Source organism: Stenella coeruleoalba (assembly GCF_951394435.1).
Source record: "Stenella coeruleoalba genome assembly, chromosome: 1".
In the NCBI taxonomy this organism is placed as follows: Eukaryota; Metazoa; Chordata; class Mammalia; order Artiodactyla; family Delphinidae; genus Stenella; species Stenella coeruleoalba.
Window position 1 is genome coordinate 112,148,111 of NC_137169.1, and position 26,200 is coordinate 112,174,310.

The 26,200-nt window shown below is 44.6% G+C and overlaps 2 protein-coding genes across 6 annotated transcripts in view; one reads left to right on the plus strand and one right to left on the minus strand.

Annotated features, from left to right (window-relative positions):
- GON4L (gon-4 like) overlaps positions 1-2,825 on the minus strand; it is an 87,345-nt gene extending 84,520 nt beyond the window's left edge. For 3 of the 4 annotated variants that reach the window (XM_079904682.1, XM_079904680.1, XM_079904683.1), the window contains exons 1-2: positions 2,773-2,825; positions 431-961 (exon numbers count right to left, since the gene is read on the minus strand). In XM_079904682.1, the coding sequence (XP_079760808.1) occupies positions 431-935 (505 nt within the window). In that variant the 5' untranslated portion in view covers positions 936-961; positions 2,773-2,825. Of the gene's footprint in view, positions 1-430; positions 962-1,731; positions 2,623-2,772 lie in introns of those variants that run through there. The other variant, XM_079904681.1, reaches the window with a different exon arrangement.
- Positions 2,826-4,499: 1,674 nt separating this feature from the next.
- Positions 4,500-25,173, plus strand: SYT11 (synaptotagmin 11). 2 transcript variants are annotated; one of them, XM_079904740.1, is made up of 4 exons: positions 4,500-4,766; positions 10,897-11,714; positions 20,200-20,323; positions 21,841-25,173. In XM_079904740.1, exons 1-4 carry the CDS (start codon positions 4,733-4,735, stop codon positions 22,149-22,151), a joined length of 1,287 nt encoding a protein of 428 aa, XP_079760866.1. In that variant the 5' UTR covers positions 4,500-4,732; the 3' UTR covers positions 22,152-25,173. The 2 variants fall into 2 exon arrangements, with proteins under 2 accessions (XP_079760866.1, XP_079760867.1); XM_079904741.1 differs by having other exon boundaries at positions 20,200-20,320.
- Positions 25,174-26,200: the final 1,027 nt, after the last annotated feature.

The window sequence follows — 26,200 nt, forward strand, 5'->3', positions numbered from 1 at the left end:
GCCACCAGTCCATCAAACCACAACTCATCCTTCAAGTCCTAAGGGTTATGTCACCTCTGTAGATGCAGGCAGCAGTCTCTCCCTTTAAGCCACTGCCCCTCCTCAAGGCCCACTTCATAAATACTCACCAAATCACAAAAGGCCATACATAGTTCATCCCTCCAGAAATGATGAAAAGACAAGAGAAAGGAAAGAAAAGGATACAGAAGATGATCCAGGAAATGGCAGGGGAGAAGAAAGTCTCCACCCATTCATAACGTTCAACGCTGACCCTTACAAGCACCACAGCTCCAATTCCATAGCAAATCAGCATCCTCTTTCAGAAACGCTATTTTGTAAAGGCACTGCAGAGAGTGCGACGACAACAGCAAAGGCAATGGCAAGCTGGTACTGACAAGGAATATGTAACCTAAGACCTTCCATATCTTACCTCCTTCTTCCTTGAATTCTTCACTAGGATCTCCTGAAAAAGGCTCCTTTGCGATAAGATGATCACCTCTGTCTTCTTGAGCAAGTGACCCAGGCCTGAGTGTAATTTTCTTCCCTCTCCTTGAACTAGTGGCCTGGAGTTTACCTTTACCAATGTGTATATTTAGGGGCTGGGAAGACTCCAAGGAAGGTAGGGTGACTCCCTGAGAGATGGCCACATCGACAGCTTCTACAACTGGTGTATTTGTGTCCTGGGTGAGCATCCCAGAGCTCAAAGATGGGTCCTCCATACCAAGCTGACTTCCTGCATCCTGCACAGACTGCACTTCAAGGCCAGCTGCTCTGCCATAACTTGGACCCCAGGACACTGACACTGACCCCAGGTCTTTAACTTGGTCAGATTCTGGTTTAACAGCTGACTCTAGGTCTAAGTCATCTTCCTCCTGGTTGCCCTGATGCTGTGGGGACTCTGTCAATGTAGTTCTTCTCTTCTTACAGGGCAACATTTTGCAAGTCCCACTTCTGTTCCATCCTGAAAGGATAAAGGCAAGTTCTTATCACCTTCCTATTAATTAATGATAATAACATTTCCTCAGATCTTTTCACTTATTCATGTTCAATCATCAACACGGTACTTTACACCAAATGCACAATGTCCCATTAGGTGGAAGGTGAGAGACAGTGTTAGACTGCCTGAGTTCAAATCCTAACTCTATTACTGATTAGTGTGTTATCTTGGCTGGGTGACTTAACCTCTCCAAACTTTGGTTTCCTCAACTGTAAAAAAAATAATTGTTCTCACCTCATGCAGTTGTTATAAGAATTAAATAGTAAGTGATTAGTGTTAGTTATTATTATTACCATCAGCGAGGCAAAATAACGTGATGCTGAAAGCAAACTGTGGAGTCAAGCTTCTCTCCAGCTTTGTGACCTTGCATAAGTTACTTAAACTGAATCTCAGTTTCTTCAGCTATAAAATGAAATAAAAATAGCACCTACATCATTAGATAGCAATTTCTTAGATCAATAAATGTTTGCTATTGTTGCTTTCATAAACAGGTATTTCCATTAACAGAAACAATCCAAAAGTAAAGTGTGGTTGTTTAAAAAGGTTAGACTATATTAACAGAAATTTTGTGTTGAAAACAAGAAAGAGATTCCTAACTGTTCTCTATGTTACTTCTGGACTCTTGGCTTCAATTCCAATTATCATACTTTAATGGCAACACTAACCTAAAGTGGATGGTATCTTCTCTTATGTTCGCATAGCAGCTATTTGCAAACCTCTTTTTTCATACTTACCACTTTTATGATTGCTTCTTGTCTCCTTCCCACCATCCTGCCCCAAAACAATGTGCTTTTTGAGGGAAAGGACTCTTTGCAGCTAGTACGCCTAGTACTCAGCAGTATCTGCCCTATTGTAGATACTCAATAAATGTTCCTCGAATGAATGAATGAAAGAGTGTATGAACTTCCTATTCTGTGCTTATTCTATGCATCTTGGATCAAGAGCATTATATGGAAACTGACTGCATCTTTCTACCCCAAAAAAACTTTATTCTCAATACAACAGGTCCAAGAATAGAATAATCTCCCTCCTGTTACAGTGAGTTCTTCATCACTGACAATGTTGAAGCAAGGCCTGAACGCCCATCTACCAGGGGACTAGATGAAAGCGTGGACTAGAGGACTGCAAAATAAAGTTATTTCTAAGAGTCTCAACTATAAGGTTAGTTTTAAACCTCCTTAATTCAGTTTCTCCAGGACACTAGGAGAGATTCCCCCACCCATGCCAAATCAACTAATGTCCTTATCTTGATAATTAAAGTTCAATAAACACCTGAAGATTTCGCTGATAAGGGAATGGAAAGAGAGAATGAAAGGGAGTGGGATTAGTTCAGGCGAGTCTTATATTTCAGATAAATTACTGAGGTCCAAAAAAGGAGGAAAAAAGAAAAAAAGAAAGGCAGCTACTATTCAAAGTCAGCAGCGTGCAGGGATCAGCTCCGGCACTTCAAAGGCAGCAGAGGCTCTAAAGAGCCCCCCCACCTTTGGGAACTGCCGTCAGACCGACAGTGAATGAATGCAAATCCGGAGGCAGGCCCAGCGCGGACCCCTCCTGGGAAAAGATTTCACAAAGGGGTCCTAACTGTGCTTTTGACCTCGCCGCCGAGCGCTGGCCCAAGTCCCCACTCCCAGCTACACGCCTTCACTCCCCTACCTCTGTCACGCACCCCGCACCAGCCCTCAGACCCGACCGCCTTAGCCTGGACATCCTTCGCCCGGACGTCCAGCTCCCACCTGCCTCTTCCCGCCCCACGGTACACGACCCAGTACCCTCACCAGCCTGCCCGATCCCGCGGAAACTCAGCTTCGGTACCACCGGAAGTCAGCCAACGTCCGTGACTGACGTGCGCGCCCCCGAGTCGCGGTGCGCGGAGTCAGGGCATCAAGGAGCATGCGCCAACCACAGGTGCCATCTTATTTTAGGGCAGAAAGAAGCCAAAGGGCTAGTATGTCCGTTGTTGGCAAAAAAATTTAAAGGCAATACCTCGCTTTCTCTGTCCATGGAGCTATCCTACACAAAACAAAACTGGGGGTTAAGGTTCAGTGGTTTAAGTTGACAATTAATCCTTCTCGCCTCTAGACACCTGGAATACAGGACCAAGGAAATGGAGAATTCATAAAATTCCAGAAAGAGGAATCACTGGGTTACAAATAGTGCAGTTTCCTGAATAAAGCTAAGGCAGTCTTGGACTCAATCCATAGTAATTATTCATATCTGTATAATACTCTGCTTACAAAATGCTTTCACCTACGTTATCAAAGGTGATTTTTTTTTAATCTTCACAATAAATCCTATGGGACAATGGTATTATTATACCTTCCAATTTACACAGGACAAATTTTTGGCTCAGCTGGGTAAGTGATTTCACAAAGATACACAGCTATCAGAAGGAATCAGGTATCCTGACTCTAGCTTCTAATGCATTAATCCAGTGTCCAGGAAGGTGCCTGGGGAATAGTCGACGTCCAATAAATTCAATACATGTGTTTTGAATGAATAACTCCTGGAACTGTTCTTTCCTCTTTTCTACAAGGACAGAACGTCAAAGCTGAAAAAATACATTCAACTCTCTCACCTTACAGGTGAACCATCAACAAATATTTATGCATTTAAATAATTTATTTGACCTGATTCTGTCTGTAAACAGAATCCGACAGGATGAAAGTATCCAAGCCAAAAATGATGAACTTGATGTAATCATGGAGATAACCGCCAGTAGTCTGACTCTTACGTGAATCATTCTAACTCTTCCAAATGTCAAGGAAATCTCTAGAAGCTTGGAGTTTCACTCGTGTCCTGCTTTTGAAACTACAGAATACACAGATCTGTTGGTTTGCTCGCTGGCGCTCTCTCTCTCTCTCTCTCTCTCTCTCTCTCTCTCTCTCACACACTCACTTCCCTAAGCAGTTCTAAGCACTTGAAGCTTTTGGAAGAGAAATATCCAACAATGATTAACTTTAGCACTCTTTTTTAGTCTTTTTTAAAAACAGCTTCAATTTACACATCACAGAATCCATCCGTTTTACTTATACAATTAAATTATTTTCAGTAAATTTTCAGAGTTGTGAAACCAACACCAGGTTTGGTCTTTACTCAGAGCTTCTGAAGTTTAAGAAAGTTTCCATAATAATCTTTAGTGGTCTCAGAAACGCATGACAATAAAGGCAACTAATACTGAAATGCAGGCAATATAGAATTTTATTTTTCCAAAATCCTGCCAGAACATTCTGCTGCTATATTAAGCCAAGGGAACCGGAATCACAAGATCTAGGGGATCTCATACGGTAAAGTACCTACACTTGTCCTTAGGCCTCGGGGTTTTCGCCTTACAGACCCACAGCCCATCAGTAGGCGGGGTCTCATTCTCTGGAAATCTTGGCGATGGGAGGGGTGCCCTCCCAGAGATCTTCCGGAAAAGGGCGGGGCTTGCCTTCCGGAACTTTTCGGACAGAGGCGGAGTCTTCTGCCGAGGGCCGTTCGGAGGAAGGCGGGGCCTACCTCGCATCAGGACCAGTCTGGCTGCACCTGCTTCCTTAGCTCAGAGCATCCCTGGAGCATCTTAAGAGGCGACCGCAGCTGGCAACCAGAGACCAGACCGTCGCAGGAGGCGTCCGCCAGATACCTTCCCCTTCTCCTGACCTAGCGCTCTGCAGCGGCGGCCTCCGTACTGACCGGAGGTCCCAGAGTTGTCTGACCATTGCAAAAGCATTTATAGCAATAGCCTCTGATTACGACATGGCTGAGATCACCAATATCCGACCTAGCTTTGGTAAGTAGAATCTGGCAAACTAAGCCTGGGGTAGGTGAAACCGTTGCAAAGCCAAGGGAGCCCAGCAGCTGGGCAGAGCGTGAAGCCCAGACCAGGGCCTTCAAGTGCCAGCCCCTCTAGAATCAGGCCTGTGGTGGTGGGTAGAATCGGGCCTACTATGGTGGGTAGCAGGCAGTGTACGGCACCCGAACTTAAGCTATGGGCTGCACGGGCTGAGAAGGCCAGAGTCACACCGAGGGTGGGGAGGTCCAGGATGCTAAAACCTTGTATGGTGCGCTGTCAGCACTGCTGGAGGTGAGAAGCAGAGAGCATGAGGAGGATGTGAACCCCACCTTCTGGGGGAGGAGAGGTGAGGTAGCCCGAGCCCTCCCCCTTGGGGCACGCAGGGCGGTGCCCCTTCCTCCCCCTCCCACTCCTCAGGCCTGCGGGGGAGGGAGGTGGCAAGGGAGATGGGGCATCAAGATGGCAGCTTGGGGACTGTGGGCTGTGTGGCTGGCAGCCAGGGGAGGCGGCGGCCTCTGGGGAAAGAGGGGTGCGGGGGTGGGGAGCAAAAAGGAAGCCACTCCTTAAGCCGGTCAGCTGGATGCTGGGGCTAGGAGGAAACGTGAACCCTGCAATTTCTATTCTGCATCGTAATGATGGGATCCGTCCGTAGCTACCAAATGGCGCTTGGCGCTGCTGGGCTGGGGGATGACGTGATGTCTATTTCTGGGCCTCCTGGCAGCGCCTAGGCTCTTCTTCCCAGGCCTTTGTTCCCTGTTTCCCTAGGCTGGCTTTTCAAAAAGGGGGACTCACCCGCGCTGGTGCTGGCGGGGGCCCGATCCAGGCCGGAGGGGGAGGGGCGAAAAAGGCAGAGCCCGGGGAGGCCGCTTTGTGTACCAGAGAAAGCATTACGTCATCTCAGAGCTGCTGGTCCCCGACCCAACCCTACGGGCTCCAAGATCAGTTACACTCCCTGGAGCAGAGTGGGGTAGAAAATAGGGAAGCAGATGGGAAAGAAAAGCTCGAGAAGCGAGTTTTTCCTCTGGGGGATTCCTCCAAAATGTGCTAGGGTAGCAAACTTCCTGTGCTATGCTTTGCTGGCTCCAAAATAAAAAAGAATTACCTTGTTTCTCCCTCAGTTCTATCCCAGTTTGTATGGGAGAAGCCAGTGAGAGTTGCTGTCAGCCTAGGGTTCCTCCTTTTCCCTTAAGAGATTCTATCCCTCAGACAATCCAGAAGGTTTGAGCATCCAGACTCCAGTGTTTAGGGTGGGGCCACAATCCAACTAGGAAATGGCTTTTCTCACTCCCAAGTAAAAGGTTTCTGGAAATGAACAGAACCCAGTGTGCTCTATCCCCTCAATGCCAGGAAGAAGACATCAGATCAGAGAAAGTATACAGACGACAGATCACACCCATTTACTACTTGTTTGCACTGATTCCCTAAGGCTAAATCTTGATTATATTTCTTTCTTCCACTTCACCTTCTGCATTTTTATTCTTTGAGTCCTAAATTTCCAAAATAGATGTCCCTTTTGTCATCACATGAGCACCTCATGATTTTTCTTCTTGCTCTTTCTTTTTCTTCTTATGCCTTCTTTCCAACATATTCTTTTCTTTTAATTGCAGTTCCAGAGTCCTTGGAAAGTTAGATGCTGTAGAGGGAATATTAGTGAAAAAAGGAATTATCAGGCCCTTACATACTACATTTTATTTAATCCTTACAAATATCCTCAAGTGTATTCATTATTATATATATTTGCTAGATGAGGAAACTGAGGCTAAGGGAGATAAAATAACTTGGCTAAAGTAAAACAAACTAGTTAGGGTAGTGCTAGGATTTAAACCAATTTCCAGTTGATGCCAAAGTTCATTCTCATTTTACTGTGTCACGCTGGCCTACTTGACAAGGAAAAGCTATTTTAGCAAAGGAAGTGTCAATAAGCAGGGCTGGTCAGGGACTGAGAGAATTGGACAACGCCCAGATGTGTCTTGCAGATCTTTAAATCAATACAGAGGATCTCCTCTACAGAGAACTGCCACTTCTGACTTTTTCACATCTCACAGAGCACTTCATTGCAAACTCCCTAGTCCTTGAGAGATTCACCAAGACAACACTCAATTATCCATGACCTTGGAGGACAGAAGGAGCAAGCAGCATGGGTCACTGCAATTTACTACTACTTGAAAACACTCACTTCAGCTTTTAGTCCCAACTTCCTTTTCCCACCAAGCTTTTGACTAAAGCTAGACAATATCTCTGATTTTTCTAGTTCACTGTCTTGGGGGTGGGGGGAGAGAGGCAGGGGTTAACAAATACTAAAATGAAGAAGACAGTAGGACAAAAGTGGGAAACAAGGTGGAGGAGATCGCCTAGGTAATTCACAAGTGGATTCATCCATTTCTCTTTTTTTCCTTCTCTATCCTCCTGAAAGATGAAAATCCTTCTTCTTCTCTTTTACCTGCTCCACCTCTATTTTCTAGCAATAAAAGTTGAGGCACTGTAAGCAACAGTGGGGATCTCTCAAGATCACAGAGTAAATCTATGGTAGAGCCAAAAGGATCACTCAGATGTCTCCCATCCCAGGCCTTTAGACTCCCTTTCAAATCATTCTCAAAAATATACTTGTCTTGGTAGTTCCCTGCTTTTCTCTTCTCATAGAGACAATCAATATTCAGTTTTACTAATCGGTAGCAAGCAATTTTCAGGAAGTCCCTCATGGGTGAATGGAGAGCCACTTTTTCAAATTGTGCCTATTCTGATTGACAACTGAACCCAATCAATTGTTCAAGCAGATATTTACTGAGCTCCTGTTAGATGCAAGAGACTCAGGGATTCAAAAATGAACAGGGTGTTGTTTCTGCCCACTCTCAAGGTGCTTACAGCTAAGGCTGCTCCCATTTTGTGAAACCTCTCCCTAACAGCTTTTATTTCACTTGATACTCTGAAAATAAATGCTGTTATTATTCAGTATGGCCATGGACACAGTCACCTTGGTTTACTTTGTTAAATGCCTTTACTCCTAATCTATATTAATATTTCAAAATGTAACCACTTCTTTTCTTACCTGGTCCCAACTTTCATAGAACCATGGAATGTTTGAGGTAGAAAGAATTTCAGAGACGTTTATTCCAATCCTCATTAAAGAAATCTTTTTTAGAATATGCCTGGGCTTCCCTGGTGGCACAGTGGTTGAGAGTCCGCCTGCCGATGCAGGGGACATGGGTTCGTGCCCCGGTCCGGGAAGATCCCACATGCCGCGGAGCGGCTGGGCCCGTGAGCCATGGCCGCTGAGCCTGCGCGTCCGGAGCCTGTGCTCCGCAACGGGAGAGGCCACGACAGTGAGAGGCCCGTGTACCGCAAAAAAAAAAAAAAAAAAAAAATATGCCTGACTAAGGTGATCCAATCTCTGAAAGTTTTCAAATGGAGATTCACTGCCTCCTGAAGCCATCTGGGCCACTGAGAGGCAGTTCTAACAATAATTTGATTCTTTTCATTGAGTCAGAATCTGTCTTCCTGTAGCCTGTACATGCTCATGTTAGACCTGCCCCCCAAAGTAAAATCACATCAGACCTTCTTCCAGCAAAACGCCTTAAGTAATTGAAGAACGTTATTATTCCCAGACCCCTCAGCTCCAGTTCCTTCAATTTCTCCTCACTTGATATGGTTTCCAGGCCCTCTACTATCCTGCTTATCCATAATGTAGAGACATTTTGGTGTCAGATAGACCAGGGTTTAAATCCCATCACTGCCATTTGCTACTATGTGGCCTAGTGTAGATCTGAGTCCCCAGCTTCCTCAATTGTAAAGTGGGGATATTAATGGTACCTATTCAATGAGTTATTTGTTTCGGAGAGAAAAATCTCTAACATGATGCCTGGCAGGGATATCACAAAGGTACACAAAAAATAGCAATTCTCATTCTTGTCAGTACTAGATAGAATACTCCGTATGTGTCGTGACCAGTGCAGATGAAATTATACTACCCCTCCTGTGATCTGGACATTGCACTGATAATATAAGTTAGAATCAGCCTAATTATACTCCAAGCTTTTTGTCATCTAAACTACTAAGTTATTTTTACTCACACTCATCAAGTAAGGTCTCTCATTGCCTATCAATAGGTTTTGAAGGGCAAATAGAATTTTACATTTATCCCTGTTATGTGTAATAATATTGACCTCATCCTGTTTTTCCAATCTGTGGAAGCTGTTTTTTATTTTTTATTGAGGTATAGTTGATTTACAGTATTGTGTTAGTTTCTGATGTACAGAATAGTGATTTGATTATATATTTTCTATATAAAAGAATGTTCTTTTTCATATTCTTTTCTATTATGGTTTCTTACAGGATATTGAATATAGTTTCCTGTGCTATATAGTAGAATCTTGTTGTTTATCTCTTTTACATATAGTAGTTTGTATCTGCTAATCCCAAACTCCTAAAGTGGAAGCTGTTTTGAATTGACTAATTCATTTGAACACTTACTATGTGCCACATGGTTCTAGGACCTGGGAATACAGCAGTGAACAAAACAGTCACTATTCTTGTTACACTTACCTAGTGAGGGAAGACAGACAACTATATGTCAGGGGTAATAAGTGCTATGAAGAAAAATAAAGCAGGGTAAACGGGATATCATCTTACTTGGAGCAGTCAGGAAATGCTTCTCTGATAAGATGAAGTTTGGAACAGAGGCCTTCAGTGAGTGAGACCATGAGCCAGGCATATACTTGGTGAAAGGATGTTCTAGGAAGAATCTGGAATATGCTAAAATCACATTTATTTCCTTATTTCCCCTGCCCTACCCAAGACTTACCCTAATGAGTAGTATGGATAACTATAGGCCTTATCTAGATCTTTAAGGCCTAAACCCAGTTTGGCTTCAGTGAACTTAAGGGGGAGGAAATCCCCAAACCTAATTATCTAAGTCAGGGTCCCGATTTGTGCAGGAAAAGACAAGACTAGAGGAGGGGAAGGAAAAAAAATCTGTTTCTGTTTAGTTATTTGTTTACTTAACAAATATATATTAAGTACCTGTTAGGTGTTTTTAGTGCTGAGGATACAGAAATGAGCTAAACAGACACAATTCTTGTCCTTATGAAACTTACATTCTAGTGAAGACAGACAATAAATAGTAAAATTATATGTGTGTGTGTATATATATTCTTATGTATATGTGTGTGCCTGTGTATGTGTATGTGTGTGAGAGAGAGAGAGAGAAGCATGACAAGGCATGTAGAGAAAATTAAGCAGGGCCAGGAAGTGTGGGTCTCAGGGGTGGAAAAGTTTACACTTTTAAATAGGGTGGTCAGGGAAAACCCTACTAAGAAGGTGACAAGGTCTGACATTTTCCACAGTCCCTATTTCTCCCTATTTAAAATACTTGTATTTCATACTAAAAGATTTTATTATTTTATCTTAAAACACAAGTATTTTAATTATTTTATTTATTTTATTTTATTATTTTATCTTAAAATACAAGTATTTTAAATACCTGGGAGCTGAAATTTGGAACATATTTCAAGTACTTAGACGCAGAGTTCTTCTACTTCTCACCACCCACCTACTTTTATCACCCTTGGGCACCCTACCAAAACCATCCAAAATCAACCCCACATCCTTCTACCCTACCTGTCAGTCAGTCCACACAAGCCCACTGTTGCAAACCCTGTGCTGGATGCTGTGGACTATCCTCCTGAAACCAGACATAGTTCATACCCTTGTGTAACAGTTGAGGTAAATGGGTTCTCCTGTAAAAAGGTGACCTATAACACCTTAGTCGACCTGTAGCCGACCTATAGGGCGGCTTTATGTGAAACACAAATCAATATGAGCAAACCATAAGTGCTGAGGGAAGGCCAAGAAAAGAACAGGCAGTCAGGTGGGGCACTTCAGGGGAGGCTTTCCAGAGAAGATAAGTATTTCATCCATGTTTGGTGGAAAGGAAGAGCCGTGGATTGGTTGGAGAGGATGGGTGAGGGAATCTCCAAGAGAGGGGAGAAGTTCATAAGCCCAGATGAGCAAGTTTTGCTTTGGAGACTAGGTTACAGATTAGCTTGGCTCCAGCCAGAAGCACTAAGCGGGGGTGCAATGGGCAGGGGTTGAGGTCCACCTGCCTTGACACGTCTCTGGTCTCCACCTTCAGATGTGTCGCCAGTGGTCGCTGGCCTCATCGGGGCCTCTGTGCTGGTGGTGTGTGTCTCGGTGACCGTCTTTGTCTGGACATGCTGCCACCAGCAGGCAGAGAAGAAGCACAAGAACCCACCATACAAGTTTATTCATATGCTCAAAGGCATCAGCATATACCCAGAGACCCTCAGCAACAAGAAGAAAATCATCAAAGTGCGGAGAGACAAAGATGGCCCTGCGAGAGAAGGTGGACGCGGGAACCTGTTGGTGGACGCAGCAGAGGCTGGCCTGCTGGGCCAAGACAAGGGTCCTAGCTCTGGATCTTGTATAGACCAATTACCCATCAAAGTGGACTATGGGGAAGAACTGAGGAGCCCCATTGCGAGCCTGACCCCCGGGGAGAGCAAAACCACTTCTCCATCATCTCCAGAGGAGGATGTCATGCTAGGATCCCTCACCTTCTCAGTGGACTATAACTTCCCAAAGAAAGCCCTGGTGGTGACAATCCAGGAGGCTCATGGGCTGCCAGTGATGGATGACCAAACCCAGGGCTCTGACCCCTACATCAAAATGACCATCCTTCCCGACAAGCGGCATCGGGTGAAGACCAGGGTGCTGCGGAAGACCCTGGACCCTGTGTTTGACGAGACCTTCACCTTCTATGGCATCCCATACAGCCAGCTTCAGGACCTGGTACTGCACTTCCTCGTCCTCAGCTTTGACCGCTTCTCCCGGGATGACGTCATTGGGGAGGTCATGGTGCCGTTGGCTGGAGTAGACCCCAGCACAGGCAAGGTACAGCTGACCAGGGACATCATCAAAAGGAACATCCAGGTGAGGAGGAAGAGTGTGTTGGGGAGGGATGGTAGGTTGGGGGAGAGAAGGGGACAAGTGGGAGGGGAGGGATGAGATGGATGGCAAAGAGGGGCTGTAGAGAGGAAGCTCTTGGCTGTCAAGGATAAGCAGTGGTCAAAGTAAGACAGAGAACCTGGCAGGTTAGGTCTCCTCCAAGAAGCAACTTCATGAGGAGAGAAGGGCAGGTAGCTTCTGAAATTTCACTTAGCGGTTGGCATCCTGATGCTGCATCCAGCTTGCTTGGAGCGGGCTGGCTCACCAGTCACAGACCCATCACTTCAGGGAAAAGGGGGCTAATTTCTAATCCAAAATGTGTGATCTTCCGCTAGTGAACTTATTTCTCACAGCTGAGAAACTGTGAAATCAGTAATTTTCCCTTCAGCTTCCCTTTCCCAACCCAAATATAGAGATGTAAGTAGCATCATCTGTATGACTTTTAACCATTTTATAAATGAAACTTAACTGCTTCACCCTTTGGGCCCCTTACCCAGGCCCAAACCTTTGCCACAGATACTTCTCTCCCCGTTCCTCCTCTCCTCCTTGTTTGCATTAGAAGGGGGATGAGAGCCCTCCATCCTGCCTCCTCTCCACTGGGCCAGCATTGGCTCTTGAGTTATTTCAGGGATGCAAGAACTGTAACCCCCAGCCCCACTAGTTCATTTCCTCCTCAATCTGGGAGGCAGTGTAGCTCTGCGGTTCAGCACGAGGGCTCTTGATTCAGACTGCCTGGCTTCACCTTCCAGCTCACCACTTTGCAACTGTGTGATGTGGATGAGTTACTTAACTCTTCTAAGCTTCTATTTCCCCATCTGTAAAGTGGAGCTGATAATATTGCCTTCCTTATGGGTTATGAGGATCCAATAAGATAATATACCTGGCATACCATTGCCCTTATGGAGCTTTCACTTCAGTGGAGGAGAAATACAAAAAAATCTTGGCAATTATCACATAGTGAGTATGGTAGGTGCTATGAAAGAAGTTGTTGAAATTTTACACTTAGAGTTTCATTCCTTTTTCAGGATTTACCATAAGGAGTTAATAGCAAGGACTTTGAAGTCAGACCTGAGTTTGAATCTAAATTCTACCCGTTAAGTGACCTTGAGCAAGCTGCTTAAATTCTCTAAGTCTCAGTTTCTTACAGGAATTAAGATGATGAATTTACATAATCCCTAGCCCATAGTAAACCTTCAATAAATGGGAACCATGATTATTATTACTATTATTATTTCTATTATTAATAAAGTTTGATCCCTGGGAGAGATATATGATTTGTAGGTATTTATATTTTGTTTTGACAAAGTGAAGGAGGAAGACAAGGGAGGCCTGGATCAGTGGAGAAGAGGGTCTATAGAAGGTTCAGAAAGGATATCAGGGCCACTAAAATCAACTGCACTTTTCCCAGAAAGAGCTCTGCCTGTAGCTGCCTTACTGATCTCTTACTGCCTTCTTCAGCTGCCATCCCACGCCAGACTCAGTGGGGAGGCAGGAGGCTCAGGACTGGAAGGAGGCTTCCAGGCCAGCAGGGCTGAGTGTGCAGTGAGCTCCCAGAAACAAGGTTTGGCCACTGCTGAAGGGCACTGTGCAGTGCCAGGCTGGGGAGGGGAGGGGAGGCAGGAAGTGGCTCCCTCTGAACGTGTGTTCTTACCCCCTCTGCTGTGTAGGCGCCTGTCCCACTGCAGCCAGCCCAGCCATGCCATTGCCCAGAGAACCACTGTTGCCACGTGGTCCACTCAGCTCTACCTCACAGGGGCCGGGGGAGTCCAAACATTTCAAAGACCATTAGAGGCATTTGGTCAGGGCATAAACACTGGTCTGTTGCCAGGATACAATGAGACATCCCCGAGTCCAAGACAGCAAGAGTTCTTATATCCTCTGAGGTTGGAGTCAGAAGGCCTGGACAGAAGCTGCAGTAGTGACCTGTCTCATCTCCCTGCATCCCTTCCCCTCTCCTTGCATTTCTTTTCCTCCAGATTCTGCCAACCGCTCCCCTGATTCCTGACTCCCCTTTATAGCAGCTCCAGTGCTCTACTTCCTGCCTTCATCTAGCTCTCCTTGCAGGGTGGTTCTTTCCCAGCACAGCCTTCGTTGGAGCACCAGCCTGGTAAATCCACCAACTAGCTGGACTCCTTCAGACAGCTCATGCAGTCGCAGCCCACGGCTGACTGTGGAGGATGGCTCTGTACCAAGCTGCAGCTGGGAAGACACTGGCAAGGAAAGGGACTGATTTGGGCTGGGAACAAAACAGCCTCAAATCCAGGACACTGGGCAGGGAGCACAGACAATGGCATTTGCTAAATTGCCCGGGGCTCTTGAGGAGAGCCAAGCTTCTTTCCACTTTATTAACACCCTTCAGGAGGGATAAGCCGGGGCTGGGATCCTGAGCAACGCCCTGAGCCAATCCTGAGTCAATCCCCTGGAAGAGGCTCCAGACAGGACACCCAGAGCCCCTGCAGCACCACCCCAGAGCCTTGCAGCCTCCCAGGTGTCCTAAGCCTGTTTTCCCCAACCAGTGCCAGTGGGTAGAGCTGTGTTCCATCCTGGGTCGTGGCTGTCATCTCTCTAGTCACTCGTCCCCCTGATTCCCTAGCAGTACAGCCTCAAAATGTCTACCCTAAACCCTCCCTACTGTAGCCAAGAACCTGCCCTTTCTGGATCTCCCCATATGGCTCATCAGTTAGAGCTGCTTTGGACTATTCCACACTGTCTGTAAAGAGCTCTTTCTGGTCTGGGTAAGGTACCCCCTTATAATAATGGAGCCAAATGTTCCTGGGCGGAGACTGGTGAGAACTGCATTTCTCTAGACAACCACCCACCCCTAACTGCATTTCCTGACCTTTAGCAGAAAATTCAGCTCTTGTCCTTTCCGTTATTACAGTCCACTGCAGTCTAGTTGAAGAAGCCCTGGACTGGTCATGATTTCTGATTCTGTCCATTTCACTGACTAATTCTGGGCAAGCAGTTACCTACTCAGCCTCAGTCTCCCTCTAGGCTGGATCACGAAGGCTAATGGATTGACTCTGTGAGAGTACTCAGCTCTTAGGAATATACAGAAAGATATAAGAAGCATTAAAAATTAACACTCAATTATTAATGAAAAAAGTTCACAGTATAAACTCTATAATGCCCAAAACTCTCTGAGCTGGACTTTTGAACTGGATTTTTTTTTTTTTAAGTGGCAGCTTTTTTTTTTTTTCCTAGTATTTTATTCGGATAGAAATAAAAAAGTGAATTTACATTCCCATAATACATCCCCCACAAGGAGAAGGGGGGTGGTTCAGCGAGGGCTGGGGTTAAAGAAGAGACAGTGGGAAAGAAGTGATTTACAAGGTGGATAATAGAGAGTTGTTAGACTCCTAATTTCTTCAGGTCACTGTTTCCCAAACCATTTCCTGTCTTTCTACTACCAGATTGGTGTTCATGACCTGGGACAATGGTCATGGGAATGATAGGATTCTTAGAATCTCAGATTTACAAGAAACCTTGGAGTTCATCCAGTCTAGTCAAAAGGGACTGAAAAGAGAGAAAGAAAAAGGAATGTCAGTTATCCAGGAACAATAAAGAAAATTGCTATGTAAAATAAGTAAATAAATAAAACCACACACACAAAAAAGAAAACTATATTTGTGTATTGGGGAGAAGACAAGGAGGGATGTGATTGAATGTGGAGGTTTTTGTTTCTTTTGTTTTCTCATGACTGTGATTTATGTGTAGCCCTGAGAACTTCTAGCCCCAATGAAGGTTTATTGAGGACGCATGAGTCCTCCTCTTTGCAAAGATATTGTGGCTAGAAAAATCACTGTGGGCGGGGCCCTGCTAATTATAAGAAATAGACTTATCCCTCACCTAAGTATTTCCTTCAGCTGAACGTCTTCTTTAGGACAACTGCTCTTGTTCCTCTTTTCCACGGAGTGAGAAAGGATCCCGCTCTCTGAGAGCAAAGCCTCCCAGCTCTGTCAGGCATGGATAAAACCCTTTCTCCCCCTTGTCCTTCTGCTTGCCTGCCCCCCAACAGGGTCTTTACCTCACTAGGCCAAGGGGCTGGGAAACAGAGTTCGCTCCCAGCCCTTGACAAAGAGCCCTTGACAAAGAGTCATTGACAATGCCGCTTGGAATGGCAATTGGGTGGAAAGAGAAGGGGAGGGGGGAGGGGGAGACTTGAAACTCCAGGCCTTCAATGCAGGATGGAATGGCATTCAGGTGGTGTTGTGGCGGCAGACTTGGGCGTCACAAAGGGGCAGCTGAATGGGGATGGGCGTTCTGCCCATGTAAAATGGCCAAAGATGAAGGGTGGGGGGGATCAGATGGAGAACAGTTGTCTGAGGAGTGATTTTAGGGGAGGAAATTATTGTGAAGGTAACCAGAAGTTGTCCACCTTCCCAACGAACTAAGGAAGGGGCACGGGATTTAAATTAGGATGATTTTGCTACAATGGATGATTTAGGAAACAGTTTTTTTTTTTTTTGAAACAGAGTTTTAAATAAATAACCAGAAAACCTAAGTATAATCTTGTACTCAATGTTATTTTTACAAATAAAACTCTTTTTTTTTAATTTTCTTTTTTTAAAATATTTATGTAGTTTAGCTGCACAGGGTCTTAGCTGGGGCACGCAGGATCTTTTAGGTGCAGCATGCAGGCTCTTAGTTGTGGCATGTATGTGGGGTGTAGTCCCCCTGCATTGGGAGCACAGGGTCCTACCCACTGGACCACGAGGGAAGTCCCCAAGATTGCATATTTAACATTTAGATACCAATATTCAAGGATGGTCCCAGAGATAGATATCAAAACTAGTTAACATTTCATTATTCATGGAAATGGAGGGGAGCAGTGGCCCAAATAATCCAGAAGTTCTTTCTAGATCAGCACTATCTACTGGATGCTATGATGGTGGAGATGTTCTATATCTGCACTGTCCAGTATGGTAGCCACTGGCCACATGTGGATACTGAGCACTTGAAATATGGCCAGCGTGATTGAGACACTAAAATTTTAATTTTATTTCATTTTAGTGAATTAAAATTTAAATAGACACATGTAGCTAGCGCCTACTGTATTGGGCAGGCCAGTTGTGAATGTTTTAGAAGGCATTTAATTTTCTTTTTCGTGAGGGATTACTTTCCTGATGCCATTTGGTTGTGGCTGAGAGTAAAAATGAGTTTACCTTCTCTGACTGCATTCTGACTCGTCAAAAGGAAGCAGCCCAGAAGTATACTGGCTGGCAAGGGCAACCAGCCTGTGATTGTACACTGGCTGAGGGTACTTCCCGTGGATATAGTCAAGAGCCGGCTATATGTTAGGGGTAAGGAAAAGATGTGGGGCTTCAATCTAGCAGAGAATACCATGGACATCTTTTTCAAAGTCTATTTTCTTTTGTACTTCAATTTCAAAAGCTAATGGCTAAGTTTAACATTCAGTCACATTCAGTACCCTACGAGAGACATTTCCATATGCTCCTGGTATGAAATATAGCCTCAAGAACTTTTTTAAGCCAAATGGAAATATTATCACAGGTCATTCCTCGAGGTGACTTAAGACTTATAATCAGAGCATCAACTATTAGGGTTTTTCACTGATGAGCTAATTAAATTATTTACTGCTGTTGTTCTTTACTGCACCAGACACACCTGAGCAGGCAGTGCACTAGCCCATGAGCTTCTGGAGGGTAGGGGTCTTCTTTGTGCATCATTTCAGCCCTAGCTGCTAGCAGAGTGCCCGGCACTTAGTGAGCGCACAGCAAGACATTTTGGTGGGTATGTGGCGTATGTAAGGCTGGTGGTCAGTTTGGTCTATTTTTGTTCAATCTAAGAATTCTTAAGTAGGTGACATTCCTTTGGGGCTATGAAGAATACAAGGAATAGGAGTTGATAGTGGAGGAATGATTTGGTCTCGAAATTTTTTTTTTTTGTCTCAAATTTAACTTATTATGTCCTAAAGTCCTCCTATCCCACCTCCTTTTGTTTTCTTTATCCCAGCCTCATCCCTGCTTCCTAAGCTAGAAACACAAGAAATAGCCCTCCATCTCTTCCCTCTCCCCTATATTTTCATCCAATTAGCTGCCCCAACCCAGAAAATCCTGACAATTCTTCCTGAGACATATCCTACCCCAGGTCCATCTCCTCTGCCACAGCCCTGGTTCCAGGCCTCATCATTTCTTCCCTAGCCTGTTGCAGCAGCCTCTTAACTGAGCTTTCTGACTTTGGTCTTTCTCTACTTTAGTTCCTTCTCTAGCTTTCACTCATATTATTATTAATATACTAACAACAACAATAACTGTCGCACCTATGCCTACAGACCTCCTCTTGCCTGGGTGCTGCGGCTGGCTCTGCTGTTTGGTTAGCTCACCCCCACTGCCCTTCACCTTCGCCTGACCCACCTCTCTGGGTTCCTGGCCTGTCCCTCCTGCCAGCACCCCAACATCAGGAACACTCTCTCCTCTCAGCATTCTCTGAACACAGCCTACCCTTTCAGCACCCAAAGACTTTGTACTGGCCATTCTGCCGCCCTGCCCCACGGGATCTTCTCTCTGTCTGTTGCCTGTGTCTCTTACTCAACCACCATCAACTCAGCCCAGACGTCAGCTGGCAAAGCCTCCACCTGAATCTCTCAACAGCACTGAGGATTTTTTTTTTTGGCTGCGCCACGTGACCTATAGGATGTTAGTTCCATGACCAGGGATTGAACCCAGGCCCTCAGCAGTGAGAGTGCAGACCTACCCGCTGGACCGCCAGGGAATTTCCAGGCTTCTCACTTTTCTGACAAGTAAACATGTTTGTTTACATCTCTGTCTCTTCTAGTGCGTGATAAGCTCCTTGGGAGCGAGAACTGAGTCCTATCAGTTCTGAATCCCCAGCACCTGGCATGTAATTAGTATCCAAATGTTTTTTTAATATATATATAAATTTATTTATTTGTTTTTGGCTGTGTTGGGTCTTCATTGCTGCACGCGGGCTTTCTCTAGTTGCAGCGAGGGGGGCTACTCTTCATTGCAGTGCGCAGGCTTCTCATTGTGGTGGCTTCTCTTGTAGCAGACCACGGGTTCTAGGCGTGTGAGCTTCAATAGTTGTGGCACGTGGGCTCAGTAGTTACGGCTCACGGGCTCTAGAGCACAGGCTCAGTAGTTGTGGTACACGGGCTTAATTGCTCTGTGGCATGTGGGATCTTCCCGGACCAGGGATCGAACCCGTATCCCCTGCATTGGCGGGCAGATTCTTAACCACTGTGCCACCAGGGAAGTCCTCCAAATATTATTTAAAATGTTCTTGGAGGTTTTTTTTTTTTTCAAGCTCAAAATAGAGCCTAGCATAAAATTTCAAAGTGGGGAAACAAAGTTATAGGTGGCTGGAGAAGACACTCTGAAGGTCATACACTGGGGCAGGCAGAGCAGGTGTGGATATTCACCTTGTGAAATGGAGGCACAGGCTTCAGAAAGTTCAGGGACTTGCCCAGGGCCAGCTGGTGAGTAATTGGCCAAGTTACTCAAACTTAAGTTTCCTGTCTCCCACTATACAGTCTTCAAAACTTTTTTTATGGCAAGAACTGAATGAGGGACTTCCATGGAGGTGCAGTGGTTAAGAATCCGCCTGCCAGTGCAGGGGACATGGGTTCCATCCCTGGTCCGGGAAGATCCATGCCGTGGAACAACTAAGCCCGTGCACCACAACTACTGAGCCTGTGCTCTAGAGCCCAGGTGCCACAACTACTGAGCCCGTGTGCCACAACTACTGAAGCCTGCGCGCCTAGAGCCCATGCTCCACAACAAGAGAAGCCACCGCAATGAGAAGCCCGCGCACCGTAATGAAGAGTAGCCCCCGCTCGCTGCAACTAGAGAAAGCCCGTGCACAGCAGCGAGGACCCAACACAGCCAAAAATTAAAATAAATAAATAAATTTGTTAGGGGTAAGGAAAAGATGTGGGGTTTCAATCTATCAGAGAATACCATGAACATCTTTTTTAAAGTCTATTTTCTTTTGTACTTCAATTTCAAAAGCTAATGGCTAAGTTTAAAGTTCAGTCACATTCAGTACCCTACGAGAGACATTTCCATATGCTCCTGGTATGAAAAAAAAATTTTTTTTAAAAAGAACTGAATGAGAGAATAGGAGAGAATGCACATCTCTGGTACACACTGTGTGCCAGGCACTGTGGTGTTTTACAAATTCTAAATTATCGAATCCTCTTACTAATCCTGGGAAGTTGGGACTATTTTTATCGCCATTTTATAGATGAGGAAGTGGAAGTAGCTTGTCCCAGGTCAGACAGATGAGAAGTAGAGTCAGGATTTGAATCCAGGCCTGTCTGGCTTCAGAGTCTGCGCTCCTAAATACTAGGCTATGCTGTCTCTCCCTGCAAATGATTTTATTTAGTATCAGGATTATGATGAGAACATTTCCTTTTTCCTCCACATGCTTTCTGTGCTGTGGCCTGCTCCCTCTGCCGGGATTCTCACCTGCTCTTTCTTCTCCCCAGAAGTGCATTAGCAGAGGGGAACTCCAGGTGTCTCTGTCATATCAGCCTGTGGCACAAAGAATGACAGTGGTGGTCCTCAAAGCCAGACACTTGCCGAAGATGGATATCACCGGTCTCTCAGGTAGCAGCTATTTACTTCAACCTATTTCTTTTTTCTCTTTTTTTTTTACATTTGTTTTAATTGGAGTATATTTGCTTTACAATGTTGTGTTAGTTTCTACTACACAGCAAAGTGAATCAGCTATACGTATACATGTATCCCCTCTTTTTTTGGATTTCCTTCCCGTTTAGGTCACCACAGAGCACTGAGTAGAGTTCCCTGTGCTATACAGCAGGCCCCCATTAACTATCTACTTTATACATAGTATCAATAGTGTATATATGTCAATCCCAGTCTCCCAATTCATCCCCCTCCCTTCCCCTCTTGGTATCCATACATCTGTTCTCTATGTCTTTGTCTCTATTTCTGCTTTGCAAATAAGACCTAGATGTGTCTATACCAATTTTTTCAGATTCCACATATATGCGTTAATATACAATATTTGTTTTTCTCTTTCTGACCCACCCCACTCTGCATGACAGTCTCTAGGTCCATCCACGTCTCTACAGATGACCCAATTTCATTCCTTTCTATGGCTAACATTCCATTGTATATACGTACCACATCCTCTTCATCCATTCCTCTGTTGATGGACATTTAGGCTGTTTCCATGTCCTGGCTATTGTAAATAGTGCTGCAATGAACAGTGGGGTGCATGTGTCCCTTTGAATTATGGTTCTCTCAGGGTATATGCCCAGTAGTGGGACCGCTGGGTCACATGGTAGTTCTATTTTTAGTTTTCCAAGGAACCTCCATACTGTTCTCCGTAGTGGCTGCATCAATTCACATTCCTACCAACAGTGCAAGAGGGTTCGCTTTTCTCCACACCCTTTCCAGCGTTTATTGTTTGTAGATTTTGTGATGATGGCCATTCTGACCGGTGTGAGGTGATACCTCATTGTAGTTTTGATTTGTCTTTCTCTGATAATTTGTGATGTTGAGCATTTTTTCATGTGTTTGTACTTCAACCTATTTCTATCTGTCCGCGCCCCACCCACCACTGCCCCTTGCCTGTGACGCAGACACCCCCTCTCCACCTTTCAGGACCCCTGGCACCTCTCATTGTCCACCCATTCCTCTCTCTGTCTACATTCTCTTCCTGATGAATGTAGCTGGGAAGGTGCTTTGGTTAGGCAAATGGGGTCTCTACCTTTGGCGAGGTATCCTCAGTGCTATGCACGCATGCTGGGTGCTGTGCCCTCGCTCCAGGTGAGACTCAGCAACAAGCCTGCAGGCTTTGTTAGTCCCTGTGCCCTTTAAAATGCTTCTTGGTGTCGTGGGGTTTCTTTGGCCCTGACTCAAGGTGGCTGTTCTGTTCCATGCCTGCCTGGTTTCCTTGGCCCCTTGTCCAGGTGGGCAGACGTGTACACAGTCAGTGTACACTTAGTGTGCAATCACTAAAGACCACAGGGGGTGGGGGATGGGACACCAAGGAGATGAACAGCAGAAGCCCCTCCTCCCCAACCGGAAGCCACCATTGTATAGGAGAGGACTGTGTCATAGGCCTGTCTCCCTTTTTCTGATCTCTTTGGGGGCCCCAGATCCTTATGTCAAGGTGAACGTCTACTACGGCAGAAAGCGCATTGCCAAGAAGAAAACCCATGTGAAGAAGTGCACTTTGAACCCAGTCTTCAACGAGTCTTTCATCTACGACATCCCCACTGACCTCCTGCCCGACATCAGCATTGAGTTCCTTGTCATCGACTTCGATCGCACCACCAAGAACGAGGTGGTGGGGAGGCTGATCCTGGGGGCGCACAGTGTCACAGTCAGCGGTGCTGAACACTGGAGAGAGGTCTGCGAGAGCCCCCGCAAGCCCGTGGCCAAGTGGCACAGTCTGAGCGAGTACTAATCCTCTTCTCCTTGCCTCTAACCCCAGGGCCGGGCTGGGCAGGGACGTGGTGGGGAGAGAGATAAACAGAGAGAAGTGGACTCAACACCTCATTTTAGCTGTAGAAGAAAATTTCTTACAAAACAAACCCCACAAAGAACACCCCACATGACCACAGCTGCAGATCAGTTCTTAGCGATGATGATTTTTCTCCTTTGCAAGGCACTAGGAAATCCCTTTTTTTTTCTTTTTTTATGGGGGAAAAAAAGAGAGGGAAAGACCTCTACAAGTCTATATATAAAAATGTAACCTTATACTTGCATGTCTAATACAAACTGAAGAAATTAGCCTAACTGCCAACATCAAGGTACAGATTTTAATCCATGAAAATTGTGTTTTGTGCCGAATTGTATTTGCTGACTACCTGAAATTGGTCTCTTTTTACTGGGCTTCTCTAGAGTTATTTTCACTCCCCACCTCTGTGGAAGAATCTTTTGCTCTTGTAAAACCTCATGTTTTTATCATCCCCATCTTTTCTCCCTGTTACCTCTTACATTTCTGCTCTTTGACTGAGCGCAAGGTCCAGAGGTCTGTAGTAAGCCAAGAAACAAAGGTGGAACGGATAAGGCAGGGTTTGCAGGAGAAAGAGTACTTGCGAATTGAGGTATGTTTGTTATTAGCTCTCCTGCTATGAATGGGTAAAAGGCAGTCCTTGATTAATTTGTGATCAAGTACACAAAGACATCAGACTTTTAGGTAGAATTTGGGTTTACAAAACTAGATGACTTGTCTAAAAAGAGCTTTGGCGACTTCAAATTCAGCTACAGGATAGTACCAATGAATACATCCAGCTGATCCCAAATGTAGGTATGAAGACAAGGAAAGGAAAATGAGATGACTGCCATCTCCCTTTGTAACTGTGTCTGGAAGGACAGCCATTCGTTGGTTGATGGTTTAGAAATCATCAGAGTTTTGAAGGATTAAACTGGCCTTTGTTTTTCCAGAAACGCTGAAAACTGAGAAGCTTTAAAGTCTTCTCAAGTAGCTTAGATGAGGTTAGTTTTGCTTTATAAGGAAAAGGGACTTCAGAAATTATTCTTTCTCTTTAAATTTTTCAATCATGGCTCTTAAAAATAACTAAATGAGTACCTGTGACTAAATTAGTAATAAAGATAACTTGGACTTTTTCGGAACATCCTTTCCCTGAAAACAAAGTGCTCAGTTCTTAGGACTTCTGAATCTCAAGATAATATGAAGGTATGGGTAACCACAGAGTTCAATCCTCCTCTGCCAGTGGACAATAGAGGTTGAGAGAGATTCAGCCTCTTGCTGGGATTAGAATTCACATCTCCTTATTCCTAGACCAGCCATGTCTCTTAGAGTTGAGACTTTTCAGATGGCAGAGACTTCACTGACAATAAGTAAGCCTGGATAGGCAGTAGGTATTTTTGCCAGCCTGAAAAGGAACTCAAATAAGCAGCAGCTTGAACCAAGGCCTGAAAGATTATCCAAGATTGAAATTCCACATTCATACAAGAACATCACTATCTGACTTGCTTCTGAGAAGGGAGCTGAAGAGCTGAGTCTCCGTGGAGAGTGGTGATGTTGCCTTTGACATTCCCTTAACTCTGTGGATTTCAAACCAATCTGTTCCCCGCCCACCCCCCATTCTTTTTTTTTTTTTTAACCTGGATTCTTGACAATGCAGAGCAGCAGTTCTGAGCAGGCACAAAGCCCACTCTCTGTTCTTGTCCCTGTCATCCCACATCCCCCATAATCTGACTCACAATCTCATCATCAGTTGGGTTCACACCACCAGTCTCTATCCAACACTCCATGGAATGTAAATACTGTATCATACGTAGAAGAAAATAATTTTTGTTTTCTAAAAATGCATTTTGAGATAGTTTCATGTAAATCTGACAGGAGCACTCTGAAGCCCCATTAGGAAAAATTTTAAATGGTTCCTCTTCATCGCCTTAATGTCTAAAGATCAGAAATCGCTGAGCAACCCGCTTTTGTTTCCTTCCCAGAAACAATGCAAAGCAACAGGTGGAGATAGTCTGGCCTTTGCCCTGCTGTGTGTGCCTCTGTAGCTCCTCCTGACATACGTCTGGGAAAGCAGCCTCACCCAACTCCTCTCTTCCCCACCTCCTTGTAGCTTTATTCCTTGCATTCTTTGGGTCTACTGAGCAGTGGGTGGTGAGGTGGCAGGGAAGGAACCAGTAGTTCTGTAGCCTGGGAGCTGCCTCGGTGTCTTTCTCAGAAAAATGGCAAAGAGGCAGACAGTACAGGGTTCCTCCCTCCTACCTCAGGCCTGATCCATCGTGCCCTTGACTTTGCTGTCCCAAAGTTTCTTAGCTGGCTTTGGCTTTCACATTTGTTCCTCCCAGAGCTAACGGATAAGGGTGGAGGAGGAATGCCTACTCCTAAGAGTCAGTTAAAAGACAAGAGAGTCACATTCTAGCTTTTGCACAAGGCACTCATGGTCAGGAATAGGTTAGGGAATGGTCACTTCTGATTTTCCAAGAGTCAGTCCTTCTCTGCTGATATCTTGATTCCTTTGGGAAGACAAGAGTTTTTCTTAATAACAAAAGTCCCTTTTATGAGTTAGTCCTTCCTTCAGTTCTTCTCAGTGGAGCACAGCCAAGATGTACATGTTCATGAGTGGTGCTCTGGATGTGCAAACAGATAGAACTGGCTCATGGGACAGGGGCGGCTTGCTCGGGAGAGGGAATAATGCAAGTCCTTTTTCTTGGAAGGCTTTTATTATGGCCACGATAGTGACATTGCCCTCACCATGCTCCTTCTCTGATGTGGTCGTCTTTCTTTACCTTGTGTCTTCTCTTGTAAAAATGAAACTCAAAAATAAAATAAACGTGTCAAATTAAAAAAAAAAAAAACGAAAAAAACGAAAAAGCTAACATGAATTGTGTGAAACTGCATAATGCTGTAACGCTAACCTACAATATGTAATGCTATCTTGTATGTTGAATTTGTTAATGCACCACACAAGTGCAGAATAAAGACTGATTCACATTAAATAGGCCCGGTGACATCAGCATGATTTTCTTGGAAGCTGGATGACTATGAATGATGTGAACATTCAGACTCCAATAGGATATACTAGGGCATGTTCTCCAAAGCGTGGCCTCAGACCACCTGATTCAGAATCATCTGGGACACTTGTTAAAACATGCAGATTCCAGGCTCCAGACTGACAGTCCTTTTTCTAGTCCTCCTTCTGTTTTCCTCTTAAAATGTAATATTTAAGATCATAACCACCAGAGAGAGAGAGGATGGCTTTTAGTGCTGAGAATTAGTCTGCCCCTTTCATTGGAAATATTTCCAAAAGCAATGCTGAGACTGGCTGATTCTGTTCTCTTATTTATTCATTAGTCAGGAAATATTTTTTAATCGCGTCTCTATCATATGCCAGGTACTGGGGATACAAGACATTGATGAGCAAGAGTCCTACATTTGAGGAGCTTAGAAGAAGACAAGCATTAATCAATTAATCACACTAATAAGTATTTAATCACAAACTGAGAAATGCCCTGAAAGAAAAGGAACGCTGTGTGTACACGCAAGTAGTAGAGAGAAAGGAAGCAAGAGAAAAGGTTTAAAACTTTTTAAAGTTTCAGTTAAGGAACTATAAAACATTTTTGAATTGCAAAACTAACATCCTAAGCATATTATAAGAACACTAGAAAATAGAGAAGAGGAAAAAAAAAAAAATCAAGATTCCAAAACCTTAACAACCATTTTGTCTTCTAGTCTTAGTTCCTGTACATTTATTCCCCTGATACATTACTCAGGATCATTGTAGAAAACACATAAAATAAAGTACAATTCATAGGAACTGGAAAAAATCCACCTACAGGCAAACAGTATTAATTTGGGCATATCTCCTTCCAATCTCTTCGAACCACTGTATGATTCCAATCATAGTATGTATATAATTTTGCATATTACTTTTTTCTAACATGATAATATAATAACAATGATGGTAAGAGTATCTTGGCACTCAAGATGTTTTGGGCTATAATTAACAGGAAACCCAATTCAAA

What these genes read in the sequence shown, in the direction of transcription:
- SYT11 (XM_079904740.1), top strand. Translation starts at nt 4,733, where the DNA reads ATGGCTGAGATCACCAATATCCGACCTAGCTTTG. An exon ending in CAATATCCGACCTAGCTTTG is followed by an intron (nt 4,767 to 10,896) that starts GTAAGTAGAATC and finishes CTCCACCTTCAG; the next exon opens with ATGTGTCGCCAGTGGTCGCT. An exon ending in TCATCAAAAGGAACATCCAG is followed by an intron (nt 11,715 to 20,199) that starts GTGAGGAGGAAG and finishes TCTTCTCCCCAG; the next exon opens with AAGTGCATTAGCAGAGGGGA.